This window comes from Marmota flaviventris, chromosome 9 (genome assembly GCF_047511675.1).
Source record: "Marmota flaviventris isolate mMarFla1 chromosome 9, mMarFla1.hap1, whole genome shotgun sequence".
Taxonomy (NCBI): Eukaryota; Metazoa; Chordata; class Mammalia; order Rodentia; family Sciuridae; genus Marmota; species Marmota flaviventris.
Genome location: NC_092506.1, coordinates 65,991,223 through 66,016,135, shown reverse-complemented (window position 1 = coordinate 66,016,135; position 24,913 = coordinate 65,991,223). Strand labels below are relative to the sequence as shown.

The 24,913-nt window shown below is 37.5% G+C and overlaps 1 protein-coding gene, 1 long non-coding RNA gene and 1 other non-coding gene across 6 annotated transcripts in view; 1 reads left to right on the top strand and 2 right to left on the bottom strand.

Moving 5' to 3' along the window:
* The window catches only part of Alg8 (ALG8 alpha-1,3-glucosyltransferase), a 32,478-nt gene extending 20,956 nt beyond the window's left edge, over nucleotides 1-11,522 (top strand). The window contains exons 6-13 of one of the 4 annotated variants that reach the window (XM_071616527.1): nucleotides 312-438; nucleotides 680-783; nucleotides 1,582-1,702; nucleotides 4,354-4,452; nucleotides 5,814-5,919; nucleotides 8,862-8,959; nucleotides 9,240-9,312; nucleotides 10,921-11,522. In XM_071616527.1, the coding sequence (XP_071472628.1) occupies nucleotides 312-438; nucleotides 680-783; nucleotides 1,582-1,702; nucleotides 4,354-4,452; nucleotides 5,814-5,919; nucleotides 8,862-8,959; nucleotides 9,240-9,312; nucleotides 10,921-11,152 (960 nt within the window). In that variant the 3' untranslated portion in view covers nucleotides 11,153-11,522. Of the gene's footprint in view, nucleotides 1-311; nucleotides 439-679; nucleotides 784-1,581; nucleotides 1,703-4,312; nucleotides 4,453-5,779; nucleotides 5,920-8,861; nucleotides 8,960-9,239; nucleotides 9,313-10,920 lie in introns of all 4 variants that reach the window. The other 3 variants (XM_027942734.2, XM_071616528.1, XM_071616529.1) reach the window with 3 other exon arrangements.
* Nucleotides 11,523-15,780: 4,258 nt separating this feature from the next.
* On the bottom strand, nucleotides 15,781-15,853 carry Trnav-uac (transfer RNA valine (anticodon UAC)). Its single transcript has one exon. It is a non-coding gene; the product is annotated as a tRNA-Val (tRNA).
* A 2,935-nt stretch (nucleotides 15,854-18,788) lies between these two features.
* On the bottom strand, nucleotides 18,789-20,795 carry LOC139706895 (uncharacterized). Its single transcript, XR_011708581.1, has 3 exons — nucleotides 20,746-20,795; nucleotides 19,935-20,251; nucleotides 18,789-19,044 (listed from the first exon to the last, which is right to left on the bottom strand). It is a non-coding gene; the product is annotated as an uncharacterized lncRNA (long non-coding RNA).
* Between the last annotated feature and the right edge of the window lie 4,118 nt (nucleotides 20,796-24,913).

The window sequence follows — 24,913 nt, the reverse complement described above, 5'->3', positions numbered from 1 at the left end:
GGGTGGCCTCAAACTTGTGATCCTCTTGCCTCAGTCTCCTGAGTAGCTGCTATTATAGGTGTGTGCAACCATCCCTGGATGTTTTTCTGTTTTTCAGTAAAAATTTTGTGAGTAATCACAAAAGTTGTAAAAATAATACAGAGTTCCTGTGTATTCCTCAACTATTTTCCCCTAATGTTACCATCTTACTTGACCACCAGTTTTCCACTCATGTCCTTTTTCCTCTTTCAGGATTCAATCAAGGATACTAAATTATTGCAATTTCTTTTACCTTGAGTTTTAAAGTAATATTTCCCTTTTCAATCTTCTAGAAAAGGCATGTGGAAGGAGCATTTTTCTTTGCCGTTCTCCTACATTTCAAGCACATCTACCTCTATGTAGCACCAGCTTACGGTATATATCTGCTACGCTCTTACTGTTTCACTGCAAATAAACCAGGCAAGTTTTACTGATAACAAAATGTTTTTTTGTTTTCTTCTTTAACTGTATTGACTTAGTGCCTTACTGTATAAAGTTTTTTATGAATCACAACAGATATTTCTCATTTATTGATCCTATTGACTCTTTACCCATCCTGACTTTTCTGTTCTTTCAATATAGCCCAAAGGGGATACTTCCAGTTATTATTGGGTTATATTTCTCTAAGCTGCTGGTTAATGGTAATGTTCCTTTTCTGTAGATGGGTCTGTCCGATGGAACAGTTTCAGCTTTGTCCGTGTTATTTCGCTGGGACTCATCGTTTTCCTGGTTTCTGCTCTTTCGCTGGGTCCTTTCCTAGCCTTGGTAAGCCTGTTTATTTTTTTCTTCTTTTTTAAAAATAAAGAAATACATGTGTTTGTCATTGTTTAATAGAAAATTATAAAGCCAGAAATATATGAAGTAAGTAAAACTACTTATTTCTTACCCTCTGCCCTTTTTGACTTTCACAAAACTAGGGTAGTATTGTTTCAGACATTGTTGTGCATATTCAAATGTGTACATGTATATATATACATGTATATATTAACTGTATATTATACACACAGATATACGCAGAAGTGATCCTCATTATTTGTGGATTTTTTATTTCAAATTCACGTACTTGCTGAAATTTATTTCTAACCCCCCAAATCAGTGTTTTTATAATCTTTCATATACAGCAAAATGCCTAGAAGAGATGTTCAAGTGTTTCTTTTTTCCTATTGTTCCCCACCCTGAAGTCAGTTTTAACTTCTACTAAAACTGAAAAGTACCATATCTCTTACAGACTTTCCTGCTCTCCCCTTCACTCCAGTAAACTTGGATGATCTGCATTCTGAATTCTCCTTTGCACCTTACAAATTCTTTCATTACTGTTTACTTCATAATAGTATGGAACTTGTATTCAGTGTATTCTTATGTGTCTTGCCCCGTTGACTGGTTGATAAGATTAGATTAAAAAAGGTCTATAAACTGCTCAGGATCATACAACTGTTTACTTGAAGGAACAAACTGGTACTAGACCTTATAATTTTCTACACATTGTGCCATAGACAGCTTTCCAATTTTGTTTTTGACATTGGGAAAAATTGATGACTGTTCAATCACTTCTTTTTTTAACAGAACCAGCTGCCTCAAGTCTTTTCCCGACTCTTTCCTTTCAAGAGGGGCCTCTGCCATGCATACTGGGCTCCAAACTTCTGGGCCTTATACAATGCTTTGGACAAAGTTCTGTCTGTCATTGGTATGGTATCATATCTTTTCAAAACTTAGACTGTGAATATTGATAGGACTGGTCACATCCAGAAATATGTTGTGAATGTGCCTGAATTGTTTTTTCTCCAGTCCTGCATTTAGCCCTCAGGATGAACAGAGGAAACATTTCTTGGAACTGAGGTTTAATGCAGTCAACAAATTGCATTCTTTAAAAAAGCTCCTTTTGGAAATGGAATTCTTTCTTGGTAAAAAACAATATACAGATACTTCGGAGGTAATTTTTGCCTGAAGTAAAACATTCAGCAGAACTAACCTTACTTTTAAACTTAAATGTATGAAGAAGCAAGAATAGAGAATGTATAAATTGTGACTCTGGATATTAAGCCAATAAGGAAAATGATAACCATGCATTTTAGCATGAGATGAAAAGAAATTAAAAAGCCCAGTCTATACGTTTTCCTTTTTTTTCCCCCCCAGTTCTGAGAATTAAACCCAGGGATGTTTTATCACTGAGTTACATTCCTAGCCCTTTTATTTTGAGACAGAGTCTCACTGAGTTGCTTAGGGCCTTACTTAGTTGCTGAGGCTAGCCTTGAACCTGAAATCATGTTGCCTCAGCTTCCCAAATCCCAGGCATGCACCACAACACCTAGCTTTCTTTTCCTTCTTGAGATGCAATCTCACTGTTTTGCCAAGGCTGATATTGAACTCCTGGGTTCAAGTGATTCTCCTTACTCAACTTCCTAAGTGATGAGACTATACAGACACATACCATGCCTGGCTTAGGCAATGCATTTCATGTTTGTGTTGTAATGAACACTAATGTACACCTTGAGATGGTTATGTTAAAAATAACTCACTATGGGCGGGGTTTGTGGCTCAGTGGTAGAGCGCTCACCTAGCATGTGCAAGGCCCTGGGTTCAATCCTCAACACCACATAAAAATAAATAAATAAAATAAAGGTATTGTGTCCAACTACAACTAAAAAAAAATAACTCACTATAGAATAACTCATTCCCGTCTATGAATCATGCCCACCCTGGTGAGAAAAAGCAGGACAGGGCCAATTGCCTTATCTGAACCAAGAAACTGCTATACTTTGTATATCTGCCTCCTCAAAGATGTCTCGCATAGAAAGTCAGTGACAAGTTAGGCAACTGTATTGCAGGGAAATAATTGTTAACTTTTAATAGAGAATCAACGGGCTAAAGGGGACAGAGAAAAGGGTGAATAAGCAGAAAATATTTTAGTAGTCTACATCTTTTCTTCAAGATTTATGGGACAGGGGGCAGGGGGTGATGCTGGTGAGTGAACCCAGGGCCTTGTGCATATGAGACAAGCAATCTACCAACAGCTATATCTCCAGACCTCCCTCAAGAATTTTAATTTTAATTTTTTTTAGTTTTGTACTTGTAGATGGAAAGAATGCCTTTATTTATTTTTACGTGGTGCTGAGGATCAAACCCAGTGTGTCACACATGCCAGGCAAGCACTCTGCCACTGAGCTACAGCCCCACCCCTCTCCCTCAAGATTTGTAATGGCATTTAGAAGGGCTTTACAGGTTCTCAAACTATCTGTGACTGTCCTGTTACTCTGGTGCTTGTTTGAGAAGGCGCTTTCATCATTATTCCAAACTTGGTTTATTTAACAAGTTTTTTTTTTTTTAACTCCTTTGTTCAGAGGAGACAACATCCTATCATCATTTCTGTCTTTAAAGGAACATAGTATAATAAAGGAAATGAGCATGAAAACAAAAACAGTGTAGTATACAAACACTTCAATAGAAAGCTTACAAGAAAATCATCTCTGCTTTTTGATTTAGGAACTAAGATGAATAAGTGAATTAGGAGTTAATTTGGCAAAACAAGTAGATCATTCTAAGCAAAGAGTAGCCTGAGCAAAAGGACACAGATGTTGAGAGTGATATGTTGAGGACCCACAGTTAGTTCGTGATAAGCAGGCCACATTTAACAAAGAAGAGATGAGGCTGGAGAAGTAAGAAGGAGCTAGATCATGGAAGACTTTGTATTTAAGATTATGGACTTTCTCCTATAAGAAGTGAAAGATTCAGGCTGGGTATGGTGGCGCACACCTTTAATCTCATCAACTTGAGAGGCTCACACAAGATGATTCCAAGTTCAAGACCAGCCTTAGCATCTTAGCGAGGTCTTAAGAAACTTGGCCAGACCCTGTTTCAAAATATTAAAAAATAAAGGGATGGAGATATAATTCAGCAATAAGTGCCCCTGAGTTTAATCCCTACTGCCAAAAAAGGAAAAGAAATTATGGATTCAAAGTTGGGATTTGACATAGTCTGCATTCTAAAAACTTGCTTCATTTAAGAGGTAAGAGCAGATTATTGTTTACATATTACCTGCCCACAAGATTCCTGTAGGCTGCCACAGTTCCCCATTTCAATGCAAACAGCTACTTTATAGATTATAACTTAAAGCAAGAGGCATTCTGTCAGAGGTAGGACAGTACAGACTTAAATTCATGAAATCTTGCTTTAAGCAACAAGAAGATTTAGTAGTTTAATTTTTTTTCTCAAGGTAATTATGGAGTCCCATTAATTACAAATATGTGTGTGTATGAGTGTGTGTGCGAGTGTGTTTGTTTATTTATTTATTCTCTAGGTTTGGAATTGAAACTTCTTGATCCCAACAAGATCCCTAAGGCCTCAATGACAAGTGGTTTGGTTCAGCAGTTCCAACATACAGTCCTTCCCTCAGTGACTCCCTTGGCAACACTCATCTGCACTCTGATCGCCATATTGGTAAGAATTCAGCTGGTATTACTTGAGTTTTCTCTGCTTTTCTGTTGTGTGGCTGATTGAATTTCAACTTGAAGGTTTTCAGACTGCAGGGTGAATTCCATGGCTGTAATCCTGCAGACTGAAGCATTTCCTGGCAACTCTTAGAGAAACTTTGTACATGGTAGGGAAGGATTGCCAATAAAGCCTCTGCAAGATTCTTGCCAGTGGCTGTTAGACCATCTGTCCACCCTGGGGTGAGGAAAAAAGAAAGCCCATAGAGAAGACATGAACCATGCTGTGAAGAAAGAGGAAATCTTTGTGGCAGATCATCCAGATTGTTTTGTTTTTTTCATCCTAACTAAATGATCAGCATTCCAAATATGTCTAGATGGCATGGATATTTTGTCTTGATATAGATAATGAGCTGAGAAAGTCAATAGTGACTCTTTGCACATCAGTTGAGTCTGTTGAGTCAGATGCTGTTAGAGCCTTCATTCATTGTTAGTGATCATGGTGACTTCAATTTTGTGATATAATTTCAGTAAAATTCCAATAAATTCAATCCTGTTGATGATTATGCTCAGTGTTAATTTTCATTTCCAAACTTATTTGCAAGACACCTGACTCCACTTAGGTACGTGGCAGTACTAGTATGTAGATAACTAAGCTCTGCTGGCCTACTTGTTCACATGTTTTCACTGAGGTCAAAACCTTTTTTCAAAAATCTCAGCCTAGTAAGCTGCGTATAGAAGCAGTAGTTTTATTGTAAATTATACTCCAGCCCAAAAAGGTACATGTTTGCTTATTAATTTGGTAACATCTAACTTATTAGCCCAAAAATATCTAAACTTTGTAGTTTGATCTAATAGATTGAGCTAATCCTAATTATAAAGATATAAATCATTATACTGTATATCCAGAACTTAATTGTCATTTGTTAATTTTGATAATTAGAATTGCTTTTAATGAGTTAAATACACACTTCCAAATGCCTGCTTATTCTGAGTAATTGCTTTCATGTTAATGTTTGTTGGACTATGGGGCTGGCGTTGCAGCTCATTGATAGAGTGCTTGCCTAACACATGTGAGGCACTGGGTTTGATCCTCAGCACCACATAAAAATAAATAAAAAATAAAATAAAGATATTATGTCCACATGCTTCTAAAAACAAACAAACAAAAAGATTACATTAAAAAAATGGAGGACTATGCACACCGTGATAAATTACACCAATTTAATAGAGACTTGTCTATTATTTTTCAGCATTAATACAAATTGCATCTGCCTGATCTGTCAAGCTGGGATTTTAAATGACACTGAAATTTTATCTTTATTTATTATTTCTAGCCCTCCATTTTCTGTCTTTGGTTTAAACCCCAAGGGCCCAGAGGCTTTCTCCGATGTCTAATTCTTTGTGCCTTGAGCTCCTTCATGTTTGGGTGGCATGTCCATGAAAAAGCCATACTCCTCGCAATTCTCCCAATGAGGTAAGCACATAGCTTAGTCAGTCTGCATTTCTGGCATATTTCACAGTGTCTTGCTGTTTTCCATTTGTTGTGCTCCTTTTTGTCATGTTCATCAGGGTAGGCAAAGGCAAAGGAACAGTTCAACAGGACAGGAATGTTTACTTGGGATCCCTGGGCCCATGAAGGTTCCGAGGTATGCAAAAATGCATGTGATGTTTCTACATTTTTTGGTAAAAATACTGTAATAATTAAATATCATGATAGGTGTGGATGTTGAATGGCAACATGGTTTAGAAAAAGCCTGGGCTTTGGCAATATCTCCTCTGTTAAAATAAAGTCCCACGGTTCCTTGTTAAGTGTTAGTTAAAGTAAGGACTGAGACCATTCTGAAATAATTCTGTAATGTTTAGATTACAGAAGTAGATTTTCCAATATTGTTTGTTTGTTTATTATCATTATTATTATTTTGCATTCTTCCTTTGAGCCTCTCAACAGTCTTTAAGATAATTAGAATAAATGGGTATCATCCCCTTTCTTAACATCTGCAGAAACTAGGACTCAAAGAATTTATGAATCCCCAGCCCTATTTTATATTTTATTTAGAGATAGGGTCTCACTGAGTTATTTAGTGCCTCACAGTTGCTAAGGCTGGCTTTGAACTCTCAGTCCTCCTGCTCAGCCTCCTGAGCCACTGGGATTACAGGTGAGCACCAACACACCCTGCTAAAAAGAAGCATTTTAAAGGTAGTAGTGTCCATTTTATGTACAATTAAAACCCAATAGATAGATGATAATGAAATTGGCCTTTTTTTCTTGGATGTTTTTCTCAAATCTTGAGAAATCATTTAAAACTCTAAAAGAACATTAAAGCAAAATTTTGAGGTCAGTTTATGGCTTCTCTGGGTTTATTTAGCAACATGAAATTGTCAGATTAAAAAGTAGAACAGTTTGGGTGCGGTGACACTCACCTGTAATCCCAGCAGCTCAGGAGAATCACACATTCAAAGAGTCTCAACAGTGACCTTGTCTCAAAATAAAAAATAAAAAGGTCTGGGGGATGAGGCTCAGTGGGTAAGCACCCTTGGGTTCAATCCCTGGAGCCCCCTCCCCCCAAAAATAGTCTTTTTCTGAATTCATACTGAAGATATAGGGCATTATCTAGGAGATGAGCTATGGGGTTGGAAATGAAATTCTGAATCCTGTTTGCCTAACTGCTACCACTAGGCAGCTCCCAATCCCACAAGATTCCTTTCTTTGGAGAAGTTATTTCCTGATTTGGTTTGGTATACTCTATCAGTCACTTAACTTTTCCTATTTAAAAAAAAAAAAAAAAATTATTCTCTAGAGGACACAGAGACTAACCCATATAATTACAGTTATCTTATATTATACAAAGGCCAAAAACATACATTGGAGAAAAGATAGCCTCTTCAACAAATGCTGCTGAGAAAACTGGAAATACATGTGCAACAAAATGAGATTAAACCCCTATCTCTCATTATGCACAAAATTCAACTCAAAGTGGATCAAGGAATTAAACCAGAGACCCTGCATCTAATAGAAGAAAAAGTAGGCCCAAATCTCCATCATATTGGATTAGGCCCCTTCTTCCTTAATAAGACTCCTATAGCACAATAATTAAAATCAAGAATTAATAAATGGAATAGATTCAAACTAAAAAGCTTCTTCTCAGCAAAAGAAACAATCAGTGAGGTGAATAGAGAGCCTACAGCTTAGGAACAGATTTTTACCACTTGCACATCAGACAGAGCTTTAATCTCTAGAGTATATAAAGAACTCAAAAAGCTAAACACCAAAAAACAAATAACCCAATCAATAAATGGACCGAGGAACTGACAGAAGATGATATACAATCAATCAACAAATATATGAAAAAATGTTCAACATCTCTAGCAATTAGAGAAATGCAAATCAAAACTACTCTAAAATTTCATCTCACTCTAATCAGAATGGCAGCTATTAAGAATAGAAAAAGGGGCTGGGGATGTGGCTCAAGCGATAGCGCGCTTGCCTGGCGTGCGTGCGGCCCGGGTTCGATCCTCAGCACCACATACAAACAAAGATGTTGTGTCCGCCAAAAACTAAAAAATAAATATTAAAAAGAATAGAAAAAACCATTGGTGAGGATGTGGGGGGAAAGGCACACTCATACGTTGCTGCTGGGACTGCAAAATGGTACAGTCAATATGGAAAGCAGTATGGAGACTCCTTGGAAGGTTGGGAATGGAACCACCTTTTGACCCAGCTATTCCACTCCTCAGTCTATACCCAAGGGACTTAAAAACAGCATACTACAGGGACTCAGCCACATCAGTGTTTATAGCAGCACAATTCACATAGCTAAACTGGAACCAACCTAGATGTTGTGCATATATACACAATGGAATATTACTCAGCAATAAAAGAGAGGAAAATCATGGCATTTGCAGGTAAATGGATGGAGTTGGAGAATATCATGCTAAGTGAAGTTAGCCAATCCCAAAAAACCAAATGCCGAATGTTTTCTCTGATATAAGGAGGCTGACTCATAGTGGGGTAGGGAGGGGGAGCAACGGAGGATTTAGACCAACTCTAGATAGGGCAAAGGGGTGAGAGGGGAAGGGAAGGGACATAGGGGTAGGAAAGATGGTGGAATAAGATGGACATCATTACCTTAAGTACATGTATGAAGTCATGAATGGTGTGAATATACTTTGTATACAACCAGAGATATTAAAAATTGTGTTCTATATGTATAATATGAACTGTAATGCATTCTGCTGTCATATATAACAAATTAGAATAAAAAATTATTCTCAATTGAATTGGACTTGTAGAAAAATCTGTACTTATTTTAAGCTTAAATCAGTTGTAAGAGTAATGATAGAAGCGGTTTATTCAAGCTCTTTGCAAGTATGAGTTCAGTTACTTTAAGGAATTATTGTAAGAATTTTTATTTTTAGCCTTTTGTCTGTGGAAAAAGCAGGAGATGCTTCAATTTTTCTGATTCTGACCACAACAGGACATTATTCTCTCTTCCCTCTGCTCTTCACTGCCCCAGGTAAACAGCTTCTTTTTAGATGCATTTGACACCATGTGCCTTTTTAGTCAAGGCTGGAGATCATTATTCTAATTTCAACAATCCTAAAATTTCAGAGATGTCATCTTAAATAAAATCTTCAATTTGCCCTTAGTTCAAAATATCTCTAAATGTCACAAAAATGCATAAACTCAAAAATATTATTGTCATAATTAACTGTTTGTGTGTGTGTATATAGTTTTAAGTATCATAAATCTTTCACTTACCAGTTAAAATATCATGTTTTTTTTTTTTTAAACAGAACTTCCCATTAAAATCTTACTCATGTTACTATTCACCATCTATAGTATTTCTTCACTGAAGATTCTATTCAGGTAATCAAAAAAGCACATTTAAATTATATTTATATTTCTGAAATGTTTACTACTAACTGGTAAGATAAATCTTTAAAATTTGTTTTTAAGTTATAACAGTAATATAACATTACAAAAACTTGGTAAGCAGAGTGAGAAATTACCCATAATCCTGTAATTCTGGCATGACAGCATATTTGTGTCTTTAGTTTGAGAAAGTATTTAAGAAAGACTAGTTAGCTTAAAGCTTTAAATGAAAACTAAAAAATGGAATGTAAAGGGCTGAGGATGTAGTTCAATGGTAGAGAACTTGAATAACATGCAAAAGGCCCTGACTCAATCCCTAGTACTACCACACACACACACACACACACACACACACACACACACACACACACACACACCAAAAAAAAAGGATGCATTATGGATAAAATTACCTAAGTAGAGATGAAAACAAAGATATTATGTAAAAATTGTTACAGATGCTGGGTGTGATGGTGCATATCTGTAATCCCAACTAAGGGAGGCTAAACCTGGTGAATAACAAGTTCAAGGCCAACCTGGGCAACTTAATGAGACCCTGTCTCCGAAGAAGAAAAGTGACTAGGGATATAGTAGTCAGTGGTAGAGCATTTGCCTAGCATATGTGAGACCCTGGGTTCAATCCCTAGTACTATGAAAAAATAATAGTTAAGATTTATGGGTGAAACTTTTTGCTCTTCTAAACTTTATATTAGTTTGCTTATGGATCATATCTATCTACATAAAAATTAATATAATTAATTATAATTATTTTAAAACTTATAAATCATGTGACCCAGCAATTCCACTCCTAGTTATACACCCAAGAGAATTGAAAACAGGGACTCAAACAAGTACATGTATATTAATGTGGAAATGTGCACCATTATTTACATACCCAAAAGATGCAAACCACTCAGATGGCTATCAATAAAAGTAATGAATAAATAAATTTGGTATATACTTATAATGGAATTTATTTAGCCAGAAAAAGGAATGAAGTTCAGATACATGCTACAACATGGCTGAACTTTGAAAATCTGCTTAGTGAAAGAAGCCAGACACAAAACAACAAATATTTTATGATTCCACTTACTTGAAATTCTAGATGGACACAGTGGTGAGCCTATAACCCCAGATACTTAAGAGGCTGAGGCAGAAGGATCACAAGTTCAAATCCAGTCTGGGCAACTTAATGATACCTGTCTCAAAATAAAAAATTAAAAAGGGCTGGGGATGTAGCTTGGTGGTAAAGTACCTCTGGGTTCAATTCCCAGTACCACAAAAAAATTCTCAATTATGTTACATTTCATCATATTTTTATTCTAGTGTCACAGCCCCCAGTCCCTTTCCCTCTTCCAAATACAGAGCTAATTTTCTATGAACAGCTTCAGCTAAGTGTCAAACATAGGTGGATGACTGGGTAAATTTGGATTATTATGATAATGTAATGGTATATCATTGTCATTTTTTCTAGATGTGAAATTTAATGTAAATTTTTATTTCAGCCTTGGTTATAATTCACACCAAAACAGTATAGGTGGAAAAGCTTTAGCTGGGAAATGTTTGCTAAACCAGAATGACTCATCTTTCTCTCCTTTTCTTCAGAAAAGAAAAACCTCTTTTTAATTGGATGGAAACTTTCTACCTCCTTGGCCTGGGGCCTCTGGAAGTCTGCTGTGAATTTGTATTCCCTTTTACCTCCTGGAAGCTGAAGTATCCCTTTATCCCTTTGTTACTGACTTCAGTGTATTGTGCAGTGGGCATCACATATGCTTGGTTCAGACTGTATGTTTCAGTGTTGACTGGCCCTCCTGTCAGCAAGACAAAGAAGCAATGAATAGAGGAACTGCTTGGAAGTAGGCCAAGCAATTATTTCATGGGAAATTAATCAGAACTTGAAGAAAGTTGCTGGTGGCATGAGGCATTCATTTTAGTAGATCTGTTTAGAGGACCATGCTTGCCATCCTTGGCCTTGTTGAGCCTAGCAACCTGATTGTCACCATGGTGAGAAGCCACTGCCCTCCGTAAGCAGTGAAATTCATTTGAAAAAAAAATCTCATCTTCCTCTGACTGCTATGTTTACTGAAAGCTAACGGAGTCTGATTAACAGCATAATTATTTGTATACTAAGTTAACCATTGTCAGGATATAAAGGATAATTAGACTCCTCTACTGAAGGAAACATAAATAAAATGGCATTTTTTTTATTTCTGCACAGAATACTTCTGGATCATTACCAGCTCCTACATTTTCCTATTTAGCATGCATACAGGCAGATGGTGTACTACCCCCATTCTGTACACCTTGTTCTAGGAGGTTTTTGGTGATGGTGGTGGTGGTGGGGTTTTTTTTGTTTTTTGTTTTTTTGGTTTGTGGTTTTGTTTGTTTGTTTGTTTGTTTGTTTTTTCCCCATTGAAGTTACACAATAATAATATTCAAAGTCAGGAGACTATTTAATGCTCTGCTTTGGCCAGGCATCAGAGACTATAAACCAAATATAAGCTACTCTTATATTGAGTTTAGGACATCTTGAACAGCTCATTTTTTCTGATAGCAAGCACTGCAATTTTGATAGCTGCCACTTAAACTTTTCCTGGTATGAAAGAACTGAAGAGATTTTGCAGATTTGTCTCTTCCTGTCCCTTCCTTGATAGTACTACATACATTTTATCTAGGACCTCTAGTCACCTAATGCTGAACATGCAAATTTAGCCAACATTTATCTAGCCAACACCAGAACTTTTACACATTTTGTTTACCCATCACCCCCTAAGAAGATCAGAGAAAGTCCAAGGTCAGCGGCATCCTAGGATGCTAATCCAGTTATTCCATCTCTTAAATCCATTCTGTTTTCCCAGACTTCTCTTGAATCTGTTATTGGATACATAAAGATGGAGATTTGGCCAAAGAGAAAGAGAAACATAACTCCTCTCGCCTCACCAGAGTCTCCCCTGCACCCTTGTCTGGTTCTCTCAACAACATAAAATTCTCAGTGTGCCACGCTATATTAGACCTCTGCTTCCTTTCATTCATGCTGCTTCCTCTCCCCTCTGACTTTTCTACTATCATCTGATTGTGCATACTTCAAGATTCAACCTAGGGGGCTGGGGATGTGGCTCATTAGTAGAGTGCTTGCCTGGCATGCACAAGGCCCTAGGTACCATCCCCACTACAAAAAATAAGGTAATGGTCCTAAAGGAAGGTACAATGATACATGCCTATAATCCCTGAAATTTAGAAGGCTGAGGCAGAAGAATTGCAAGTTTGAGGCCAGCCCCAGCAATTTAGCAAGACCCTGTCCCAAAAATGAAAAAGGGCTGAGGGATGTAGCTCAGTAGTAGAGCACCCCTGGGTTCAGTCCTTAGTACAGAAAAAAGGAAAAGAATTTTGGGACCCTGGAGTCATACAGCCTGGTTGGAAATCCTACCTCCATTTTTTAAAAAATATTTTTTAGTTGTTGATGGGCCTTTATTTTTTATTTATTTGTATGTGGTGCTGAGAATCGAACCCAAGTGTGTCACGCATGCTAAGCAAGTACGCTACCACTGAGCCACAGCCCCAGACCCCCTACCTCCATTTTAAAGAATTATTTAACCATCCTTTGCCTCAGTGTTGTCTTTCTCTCTCTCTCTCTCTCTCTCTCTCTCTCTCTCTCTCTCTCTCTCTCTCTCTCTCTCGGTGGTAGGGGGTGCCAGGGATTGAACTCAGGCACTCAACTACTGAGCCACATCCCTAGCCCTATTTTGTATTTTAGTTAGAGGCAGGGTCTCACTGAGTTGCTTAGCACCTCACTGAGTTGCTGAGGCTGGCTTTGAACTTGCAGTTCTCCTATCTCAGCCTCCCAAGCCACTGGGATTACAGGTGTCACTGCACCTGTAATCATCATCTCTTGAATTGAGAAGTGATTTAAAACATTGCCTGAAGCATTGTATTATATATGTGTATATATTATATAATATATATGGAAAATACTCACACATGAATCTTTTCTCTTTCTTCCCTTCTCCTCGAAAATTGAGTGTCCCCACCCAGTGTTCCCACTGCCAGGGATCTGCTTCTACCATTAAAAACTGTAGTACTTGAGTGTGTTTTTTTAACCTGCTTTCCCCAGGGATCCAAACTTGTATTGTTAGTCCCATTGTTTGGCACAGTTGAAAGGGCAAGCACACCACACAGAGCATGATTAAAACCTAAATGTTACTAGTGCAAGCATTAGCACAAAGGACCAATGTAACTCCACACATTTTCGCCAGTTGTACAAGCCAAAAAAAATTTTTTTTAAGTGGAAGATTAATTTGACTGCATCTCAAAGCCAAGTTTAATAGGCTTTGCATGTAGTTACTGTAAAAGTGATGTGATGACAGAACTGAAAGAACTCATCTGGTGCAGGGGTTTCTAGAATGGAGGGTTGAGCACTGGAGGGTTATTTTCAAAGTTACCTCAGAGCCTCTGGGTTCCATCCCACCTTCCACCAAATAAATAATGTTTTGATCTATTTTACCTATTAGGTTATATTTACATTTTCCTTTGACATCAGGGTTCAGAGTCAAAAAATAGTCTTTAAACAGAATAACCCCTTCCATTATCAGGAGGAAAATGGCTCTGGAGATAGAAATACTGACTGGTGCCAACATAGACTGGAACCCAGACTTTCTGCCTACCACCCAGTACATTTTCCAGGTACTATATTTTAGATTCATGAATGTTTTGAAATTTTATAGACATGCAGGTGATTTTCAACAACAAATTCATATGTTTCAGAAGTTAGTAATAAGTACAAGAAAATTCATAATATGGCTGTGCATGGTGGTGCATGCCTGTGATCCCAGCAGCCCAGGAGGCTAAGACTGGAGGATTGTGAGTTTAAAGCCAGCCTCAGCAAAAGTGAGGTTAAGCAACTCAGTGAGACCCTGTCTCTAAATAAAATACTGAAAAAATGTTTTGTTCTTCAGTAGCTTAATAAAATTATACTTCCAGCATGACCATGGTAAAAATAGCTTTTGGCCCCTCTATCCCTTTGTGCTTCAGAGAAATAGGCTACTGTACTAATGGCAGCTGAGACTATTTTTTAAATCTTAAGAACTTGAATCAATCTGGGCACGGTGGACGCGTCTGTAATCCCAGTGGCTCAGGAGGCTGAGGCAGAAGGATCACAAGTTCAAAGCCAGCCTCAGCAAAAGCGAGGCACTAAGCAACTCAGTAAGACTCTGTCTCTAATAAAATACAAAATAGGGCTTGGGATGTGGCTCAGTGGTTGAGTGCCCCTGAGTTCAATCCCTAGTACCAAAAAAATAAAATAAAAACTTTAATGAATATAGCCATTAGTTTCTCACAACATCTGCATTTTATTATAAGATCAATAGCAGTGGTGTTTTTTTTTTTTTTTTTCAAACTTAGGAGTAAGAAATAAAACCAATATACTTGTATATATACAACCATTCTTTAAAAAGACAGGACCAGGGGCTGGAATTGTAGCTCAGTGGTACAGCGCTTTCCTCTCATGTGTGAGGCACTGGGTTCAATCCTCGGTACCACATAAATAAATAAAATAAAGGTACTGTGTCCATCTGCAACTAAAGGCTATGGATTCTATTCCCAATGCCACACAAGAAAAGACAGGACCGTCATATACTTACGTACAGTGGTATATATGAATAAAAAAAAAAAAAGTCCATCTTACAAAGGCTCTCAAAAGAGTTCCTCAGTGGTTTTATTTTTTACAGTTGTTCTGACAAAGAATAAATGGCTGATTAAGCAGTATCCATCACCTCTTAAACCCTTCCAATATATGCAGATATTTGTTAAAGTATTCTTTTTTTTAAACATTTTTTTAGTTGTCTGGATCTTTATTTATATGTGGTGCTGAGAATCGAACCCTATGCCTCACACAGGCTTGGCAAGTGCTCTACCACTGAGCCATGCCCCAGCCCCAAGGTATTCTTTTAAAAAAAATTTTTTTAGTTGTAGTTGGACACAATACCTTTATTTAATTTACTTATTTTTATGTAGTGCTGAGGATCGAACCCAATGCTGCACACGCACTAGGCTGGTGTTCTACCGCTAAGCCACAACCCTGTTAAGGTCTTATTATTATTATTATTATTATTATTATTTTAATATTCTTTTAGTTGTAGATGGGCCTTTATTTTAAATATTTATTTATTTTTATGTGGTGCTGAGGATTAAACCCAGTGCCTCACACATGCAAGGCAAATGCTCTAGCACTAAACTACAGCCCCAGCCTCCCTGTTAAGGTATACTTGATGATTAATTAATATTTTTCTTCTTCTGACACACCTGTTTGTTTTTGGAGCAATACATAATGAGGTTCTATTCCCATTTTCATGACAACCCATTTGACTGATTCAAAAAGGGAAGATACCATATTGTGTTCATTTCTATTGAGTATCTACTAAGTGCCAAGTCTTGTGCTATGTGTTACCTTTTGTGTGGGGGGGGGCGGGGGGGGGGTTCTGGGGATTGAACCCAGGGCCTTGTGCATGTAAGGCAAGCACTCTACCAACTGAGCTATATCCCCAGCCCATGTAACCTCTTTTAATCCTTCCTAAAACTGCAAATCAAGTTTATTCATTATTTAGTGTTATGCACTGTGGTAGATGCTAGAAATCAAAAGTAAGAAAGAAAGATACATTCCTGCCCACAAGGAAGTTTTTTAGTGAGTAGAGGGTCATAAGAGCCAGGAAGAGAGGTACAATTTTAAGATTAGTTTTATATACTGAAGTAAAACTCAAAAGGTGCCCAAAGTTGGATGGGAAAGGTGCCATCCAGTTCTATACCAAAAGGCAACCACTGGGGCTGGAGTTTGTAGCTCAGTGGTAGAGCTCTTGTCTAGCACATGTGAAGCACTGGGTTCAATCCTCAGCACCACATAAAAATAAATAAATAAATAAAATAAAGGTATTGTGTTCATCTACAACTAAAAAAAAAAATTTGTAAAAAAGGGAACCATTTGCCAGGCACGGTGGCGCACATCTGTAATCCCAGCAGCTCAGGAGGCTGAGATAGGAGAATCACAAATTCAAAGCCAGCCTCAGCAACTGCAAGGTACTAAGCAACTCATTGAGACCCTGTCTCTAAAATAAAATACAAAATAGGACTGGGGATGTGGCTCAATGGTCAAGTGCCCCTGAGTTCAATCCCCAGTACAAAAAAAAAAAGGCAACCATTGTTACCAATTTCTTGTAATCATTACAGAGGTACCAGAGATTTTCTATGCTTGGAGAATACACACACACACACACACAAACGATAACATTAAGCACAGCATTTTGACTTCACTTTTTGTGCGTAGTATATTTGGGGATTCATCCTATAAAATTGCATTATTTTAACATCTGCATAGTATCTGTGTTAATGATTTATTTCTAAGTAACAGTGACTAGAAACAATACATTTATTATCTCACAATTTCTGTAGGTCAGAAGTCCAGGCACAGCTTATCTGGGTCTTCTACTTCAGGATCTCTCAAAAAGTTGCAATTAAGGTGCCACCTGGAGCTGCGGCAGCTTACCTGAAGGTTTGACTACAGAAGATTCTGCTTCTACACTCACATGGCTATTGACAGAATTCAGTTCTTTAGGGTTGAGGACTGAGAGCCTCAAGTTTCTTTGTGCCTGTTGGGTGGATACCACCTTCAATTCCTGGCCTTGAGGTCCTCTCCGTAGAGTCATCACTATTTAGGTGCTAGCTTCATCAAAGTCAGTAAGAGAGACATCGAGATAGATGTTGTAAATTTACATAATGGAATCATGGAAGTGATATCACCTTTGCCACATTCTGTATGTTAGAAGGAAATCACACATTCCACCCATACTGACATGAATAACAGGAGGCAGAAGTAATTGGAGATCATTTTAGAGTTTGTCTTCTATAAAATCCAGTATATAGATGTTCCCTAATTTGTCCAGATTCCTCTTTTTTATCTTTTTTATGTATACATTTATTTTTAGTTGTTGATGGATTTCTTTTTTTAAATGCAGTGCTTAGGGGCTGGGATATAGCTTAGTTGGTAGAGTGCTCACTTTGCATGCACAAGGTCCCTGCGTTCAATCCCCAGCACCACCAAAAAAAAAAAAAGTGTTGTGCTTAGAATCAAACCCAGTGCCTCACACATGCTAGGCAAGGGCTCTGCCACAGAGCCACAACCCCAGCCCTCAAGATTTCTCTTAATGGACATTTAAGTTGTTTTCAGTGTTTCAAGTACAATAATGATGCAATCAATATTTCATTCTGTATATGTGCAAGGATTGTACATGAAAGATGAAATTTCTGAAAGTGGGATTTCTATGTTGAAGGCTATGTGCAGTTGTTTTTTGTTTTGTTTTGTTTTGTTTGACTTTGGTTTTGGGTTTCTTGGGGGGGGGGTGTTTTTGTTTTGTTTTTCCAATACTGAGGATTGGCCAGGAGTGCTTTATACCTAAGCTACATATATCCTCAGCCCTTCTATTTTTTATTCTGAGTCTCACTCTGGCTGGCCTTGAATTTGTGATCCTGGAATTACAGGTGTTTGCCACTGATCCTGGCTATGTTGTAATCTTGATAAATGTTGCCTAATTGGTCACAGAAGGTGCAGTTCATGTTCCACAGGCAATGTATGAGGATGCCTATTTTCCCACACATTTACCAACTTACTCTTTCATCATTCTTTTTTTTTAAGAGAGAGAGAATTTTTTAATATTTATTTTTTAGTTTTCGGCGGACACAACATCTTTGTTTGTATGTGGTGCTGAGGATCGAACCCGGGCCACACGCATGCCAGGCGAGTGCGCTACCGCTTGAGCCACATCCCCAGCCCCCTTTTTTTTTAATTTAAATGTTTCCATTGGCTTTTTTTTTTTTAATATCTTTATTTTTACATGGTGCCAAGGATTGAACCCAGTGCCTCACATGTGCGAGGTGAGCGCTCTTACTCTGAGCCACAATCCCAGCCCCCTCATCATTACTTTAGATCTTTGCCAATGATAGGGTAATTTTTTATCTACATTTCTGTTCTGTGAGAATGTTAGAATCTTTTGCTATTTTGAGTCATTGTATTTTCTCTTCTGAAACCTTGTTTGAATTATGTTCTTTGGCTTTTTATTAGAATTTTATATTTAGTTGTAAGTTGGTATACGTTTTTATTTATTTACTTATTTAATTTTGTGTTATGAAGGATTGAACACAGAGGCACTCTACCCCTAAGTTAAATCCCCAACCCATATTAATTTTTGAAACAGGGTCTTACTAAGTTGCTGAGTCTGGCCTTGAACTTGTGTTCCTCCTGTCTCAGTCTCCCAAGTACCCGGAATCATAGGTGTGTGCCACCATTCCCAGAAAGTTAGTATGTGTGTGTGTGTGTTTTAATGTTTTTTGTAGTTGTATATGAAGAGAATGCCTTTTGTTGTTGTTGTTTATTTTGTTGTGTGTGTGGTGCTAAGGATCAAACCCAGTGCCTCACACATTCTAGGCAAGTGTTCTGCCACTGAGCTACAGCCCCAGCTCTAGTATATATTTTTAAAGATCATTCCAGTTACCCTATGGAGTTACGTAGGTACAAGATCATGAAGTTCAAAGAAGGGTGGCAGCAGTGTGATAAAGAAGTGGCTGGATTCGGATGAGGAATTGACAGGAGGTGGAGATGATGTGACGTGGGGCTTGAGAGTAAGGAAAACATCATAGATGAACTTCACATGTGGAGCATCACACCTGGATGAACAGAGGCACCATGTTCTGAAAGGAGAAAGATGCAAGAGCAGGGAGTCGAGGATGGAAGGCTGGTACCAAGAAATTTGGCTTGAAATTTATAAAATTCTTTTTCTAAAAGCCTCACAATAGTGATTTTATTAAATTGGTTGCTGGGCTGGGGTTGTGGCTCAGTGATAGAGCACTTGTCTAGCATGTGCAAGGCACTGGGTTCGATTCTCAGCACTGCATTTAAATAAGTAAATAAAATAAAGGTCCATAAACAACAAATAAAAATATTTTTTAAAAAACATTGCAGATGTCATAATTGTTAACATGACTTTACCAAACTATAGTTAACTGGTGCAGTTCACTGAGCTTATTTTACAAAGAAAAGAAAATGCCAAAACTCTGACAAAGTTGTTCCATTGCAGCCTTTTCTTGCTTATTTTTCACTGTAAAGCACAGTTAATGAATTGGTTATCTCCTTCAACACATCAATTTTCAACAAAATACATCTTGAACTAAGACTTCCAAAAAACTAGTGTAATTAACTTTTCATACTGTGTAATTTTATCTTTTAGTAAATTTCCATACTCTGAAACCATCCTTTGAAAATGGATTCATAGCATCTATTCCAAAAACTCTGTTATTAACACCAAAAGTTTCCTTTGCTAATTCAAGATCTGACTCTTCCTGTAATTTCTGAAGCCGCAGTTTAGATATCTGCTAATTATTCTGGTGTTGTGTTTGCACTTTAGGTTTTTCAGGTTCTTCTAACCTCTTTTTTCTAAAATATTTTTCCTTTTTCTTTTTTTTTTAATTTCTTTATTTTATTTATTTATTATTTTATGTGGTGCTGAGGATTGAACCCAGCGCCTCGCACATTTTAGGCGAGCCGTCTATCACTGAGCCACAACCCCAGCCCCTCTTCTAACCTCTTTTTAATTTCTTCTTGCCTTTTTTTCTGCTGCCATTCTTTTCTCTTTTATATTCCTGATTTTTTTTAATTTTCTGGTTTTTACTTCTGCTTCCTTGTTTTTTTGTTATCCCAGGTATGCTTGATGTTCTCATCCTCTTCTTAGCCTTCCTAGGGATCCCTGCCAGGGGTGCCATGGTTCCCCACCATCCACATTGGGTCTTCCACAGAGAACATGGAGAGCATTCCAGGAGTCGGAGTCCCCTGCAGTTGCCACTTGAGCCAGGCGTGAGCATCAGTGAAGAGAAAGCACAATGGATGAAAATTATGAAATTCCTAAAAGAAAATTTAGGAGTTTGGTTTGAAAAGAATTAAAAACATCAAACAAAACCTAAAGAAAAATATTATATTGACAAATATGTCTGAATTTGGGTGTGTGCGGTGGTAGACCTTGTATGCACTAGGCTAGGACTCTACCAGTAAGGTACACCCCCAAATCACTGCATCAGAATTTTATATATATATATATATATATATATATATATATATATATATATATACACACACACACACATATATATATATTATATATAATTTTTCATATATATAAACACACATATAATTCTAATTAGTTATACATGATGGTAGAATGCATTTTGATATCATACATAAATGGAGTATAACTTCTCATTCTTCTGGTTGTACATGTAATCATATGTGCACATAGGGTAATAATGTCCAATTCATTCCATTATCATTCATACCCTCATACCCCCTCCCCTTCTTTCACTCATCTCTGTCTAGACCACATTACCTCTGTTCCCCCTCACCCCTTATTGTGAATTAGCATCCACATATCAGAGAAAACATTTGGCCTTTGGTTCTTTAGGATTGGTTTATTTTGCTTAGAATAATATTCTTCAGTTCCATCCATTTACCAGCAAATGCCATAATTTCATTCTTCTTTAAGGATGAGCAATATTCCATTGTGTATATATACCAACCACGGTTGTTTTATTCACTCATCTGTTGAAGGGCATCTAGGTTGGTTCCAGAGTTTGACTATTGTGAATTAAGCTGCTATAAACATTGATGTGGCTTCCTCACTGTAGTATGCTGATTTTAAGCACTTTGGGTAAAATTAAAATGCCTAGAAAAAAATAGGAAATTTTTCATGACATTGGATTTGGCAATAATCTTTTTTTATATGACACCAAAACACAAGCTACAAAAGCAAAAAGAGACAAATGAAACTACCTCAAACTTTAAAGCCTCTGTACATCAAAGGAAGTAATCAACAGAGTGAAAAGGCAGCCCATGGAATGGGAGACAATTTTGCAAATCATATATTTGATAAGAGGTTAATATCCAGAAAGTATAAGTAATTTCTACAACTCTGCAACAACAAAAACAAATAACCTGATTTAACAATGGACAAAGAAATTAAATAGATAATTCTTCAAAGAAGATGACCCACAAGCATCTGAAAAGATGTTCAACCTCAATCATCATAGGAGAAATGCAAATCTAAACTACAATGAGCTTCAAATGGTGGTACACACCTGTAATCCCACATATATTAAAAACTTTTGGACCAGCATCATGGGCTTGGGGATATAACTCAGTTGTAAAGTACTTGCCTAGGATGCACAAAACCCTGGTTCAATTCACAGTACCACCACCAAAAAAAAAAATAGGGCTGGGGTTGTGGCTTAGTGGTAGAACACTTGGAGGCACTGGGTTTGATCCTCAGCACCACATAAAAATAAATAAAATATAGGTATTGTGTCCATTTACAACTAAAAATATTAAAAACAGTGTGCATCACAGTCTTGAAATTAAAAGTGCATACTAGACTGAATAATTAGGAAACTCAATCCTAAGTCTATGGCTTCCACAAATATAAAATGATTTTAGCAGTCACATTATCTCACTGTTGTTCACTTTCCTCATCTACAAAATAAAAGGTTTAAACTAGATTATCTCTATGGTCTCTTCCAATTCTATCTTCTATACATCTCAGTAGGCAAGAAACTTGAAACCATAGGAGACCTAGATCAAATCTCTAAGAGATAATTAAGAAATGTAATTAGAGGGCTGGGGATGTGGCTCAAGCGGTAGCGCGCTTGCCTGGCATGCGTGCGGCCCGGGTTCGATCCTCAGCACCACATACAAACAAAGATGTTGTCCGCCAAATACTAAAAAATAAATATTAAAAAAAAAATTCTCTCTCTCTCTACCTCTATCTCTCTCACTCTCTCTTTAAAAAAAAAAAAGAAATGTAATTAGATTACTTAGGAAAAAATAATCATTTGCCATGGATACCACATAAATGAATCTTTTTTTTTTTTTTTTTGCACCAGGAATTGAACCCAGCGGCACTTTACCACTAAGCCATATCCACAGCCCTTTTTATTTATTTATTTTATTTTAAGACAGGGCCTCTCTAAGGTGCTTAGGGCCTCCCTAAATTACTGAGGCTGGCCTGGAACTTGTGATTCTCCTGCCTCAGCCTGCCAAGCTGCTGAAATTAGAGGCATGTGCCACCATGCCCAGCTTTGAGTCCCTTTCTTTAAAAGCTAGAATGAGGTTGACATCAAAACTACCTTTCTCTGCTGGGGACAGTGGTGCATAACTGAGGCAGGGTGGTTAATTCCAGGCCTGTCTAGTTACCCTCAGTAAGACCCAGTCTAAAAGTAAAATTTTAAAAAGGGTTGAGGATGTAGCTCAAAGGCAGAATGCTCCTGGGTTCAATCCCCAATAAAACACACACACTACAATGAAATTTCACCTCACACGCATTAGAATGGCCACTATCAAAAGAATAAAAAAGTCAGGTGCATACCTGTAATCTCAGCTACTCAGGAGACTGAGGCAGGAGGATCACAACAACAACAGCCTGAGCAACTTAGGGAGACTCTGTCTCAAAAGAAAATAAGAAAGAAACAAACACACACAGGGATGTAGCTCAGGGGTAGTGTTCACCTAGCATGTGAAGGCCCCAAGTTTAATATCCAATACCTAAGAAAAGAAAGAAAAAGTGTTGGTGAGGATGTGGAGGAAACTAGAGTCCTTATGCACTATTGATGAGAATGTAAACTAATGCAGCCATTATGGAAAACAGTAGGGAGTTTCCTCAAAAAATTAAAAATTGAGCCAGGCCCAATTGCACACTCCTCTAAGCTACTCAGGAGGCTTAGGCAGGAGGATCCCAAGTTTGAAGCCAGCCTTGGCAACTTAGTATAAACCTGTCTCAAATTTTTATAATGCTGGGATGTAGCTCTGTAATAGAGCATCCCTCAGTTCAATACCTAGCACCTCCCCCCCAAAAAATATTAAAAACTGAATTAACACAGGGTTCAATTCTCAGTACCAAAAAATAAAAAAGTATTGGGAAGGGGGTAGGGATGGGGATATAAGCTCGTGGTGAGGCACCTACCTAGCATGCTTGAGGCCCTAGGTTTGATCTCCAGTATATTATGTGATAGAGCAATCCCATTTCTGGGTATATACCCAAAAGTATTCAAAGCAGGGTCTTAGGCTGAGGAGATGGGTCAGTAGTATCAGTGGTAGAGCATTTGTCTAACATGCACAAGACTCTAGGGTCCATCCCAGCACTGCAAACACCAAGAATAGCTGATAGATTTAATATTATTTACCACAATAAAGAGATAAAATTGATTATCGTATAAAATATATCATAAACCCAAAAGTGTAGATACAATTAAAATAATAAAATGTATGTCAATATACTCACCATATAGCTTCAAAACTTCACTTGCTTTTCCTTTTAGAGTTTTATCAGTAATATGTTTATCTATAGATAATGTATTTTTCCCTAATATTGAGCTTTATATAAATGAAATATTTCAGTACCACAAAGAAAAAAAAAAGCAGGGTGATTTAAGATGTGGGTAAAGGTGACTGGAGGTGAAGTTGTCAGTGGTCTGTGCATGCATAATCAGTCTTCACGATTGACATGTTCAGAAAATGGCAGTTAGAAAAATCTCATTACTGACTCTCCATGTTTTTTTTTTGTTGTTGTTTATTTTTGTCTTTGTCTTTTGGTACTGGAAATTAACCCAGGGACACCTACCACTGAGCTACATCCCCAGCCATTTTAATTTTTTTTTTTTTTAAAGACAGGATCTCAGTAAGTTGCCTAGGCTGGCTTCAAACTTAAGACCCTCTTGCCTCAGCCTTCCAGGTTGCTGGTATTACAGGTGTGCACCAAAGCACCCAGAAAATTCCATGCCTTCTTTTGCTATCAGAAGATTCAGATAAAAACACATTAGCACAGGAACAAGACTTTTTACTCTTTTGCTCAAATACCAGGGAAGCAGAACATGGGGTTCAGAAATCCCAGGCTAACTTAAAGGACAAAGGTTGTACAACTAACATGGCATCTACATAATAGGCAGGTACCCAATCTCTTGATGTCATGACATGTAGAAATGGAGTTTAGTATGTTCACTCTTCTTCATCATGTCTCTTCATAGGACTCATGACTTATTACCATCTCAGGTCTCCAAATAAGGTGTGATTTTTATTATGCTAATAAAGTTAACTATAGTTTACTTTTAGAATCACTAAAAATTATGATTCTAAATCTAAATTTGGATTTAAAATCTAAAATTGTGTTTGCACCTCACTTCTTGGAACTTGTCCCTTATCATCTGAGACAGTCCCTATTTTATTTTATTTATTTTCGGAACAGGGCATACTATTATTCTTTCTCAATAGGTTTGATTTTAGTGACCTTGTCTTTCCTGGCTCTGGCTTCTTGGTATCTCTGCTGACCACATAGACTTTGAAGGCTAAACTGACTTTCCAACATCCTGTTTCCAGATGTATCTTAATTTCATGTCTTTAAAGGCTGATCTACTTTTTAACTCTCAATTTTCTGGTATGTCTGTTAACTATTAAGAATGAGAGGGCTGGGGATGTGGCTCAAGCGGTAGCGCGCTCGCCTAGCATGCGTTCGGCCCGGGTTCAATC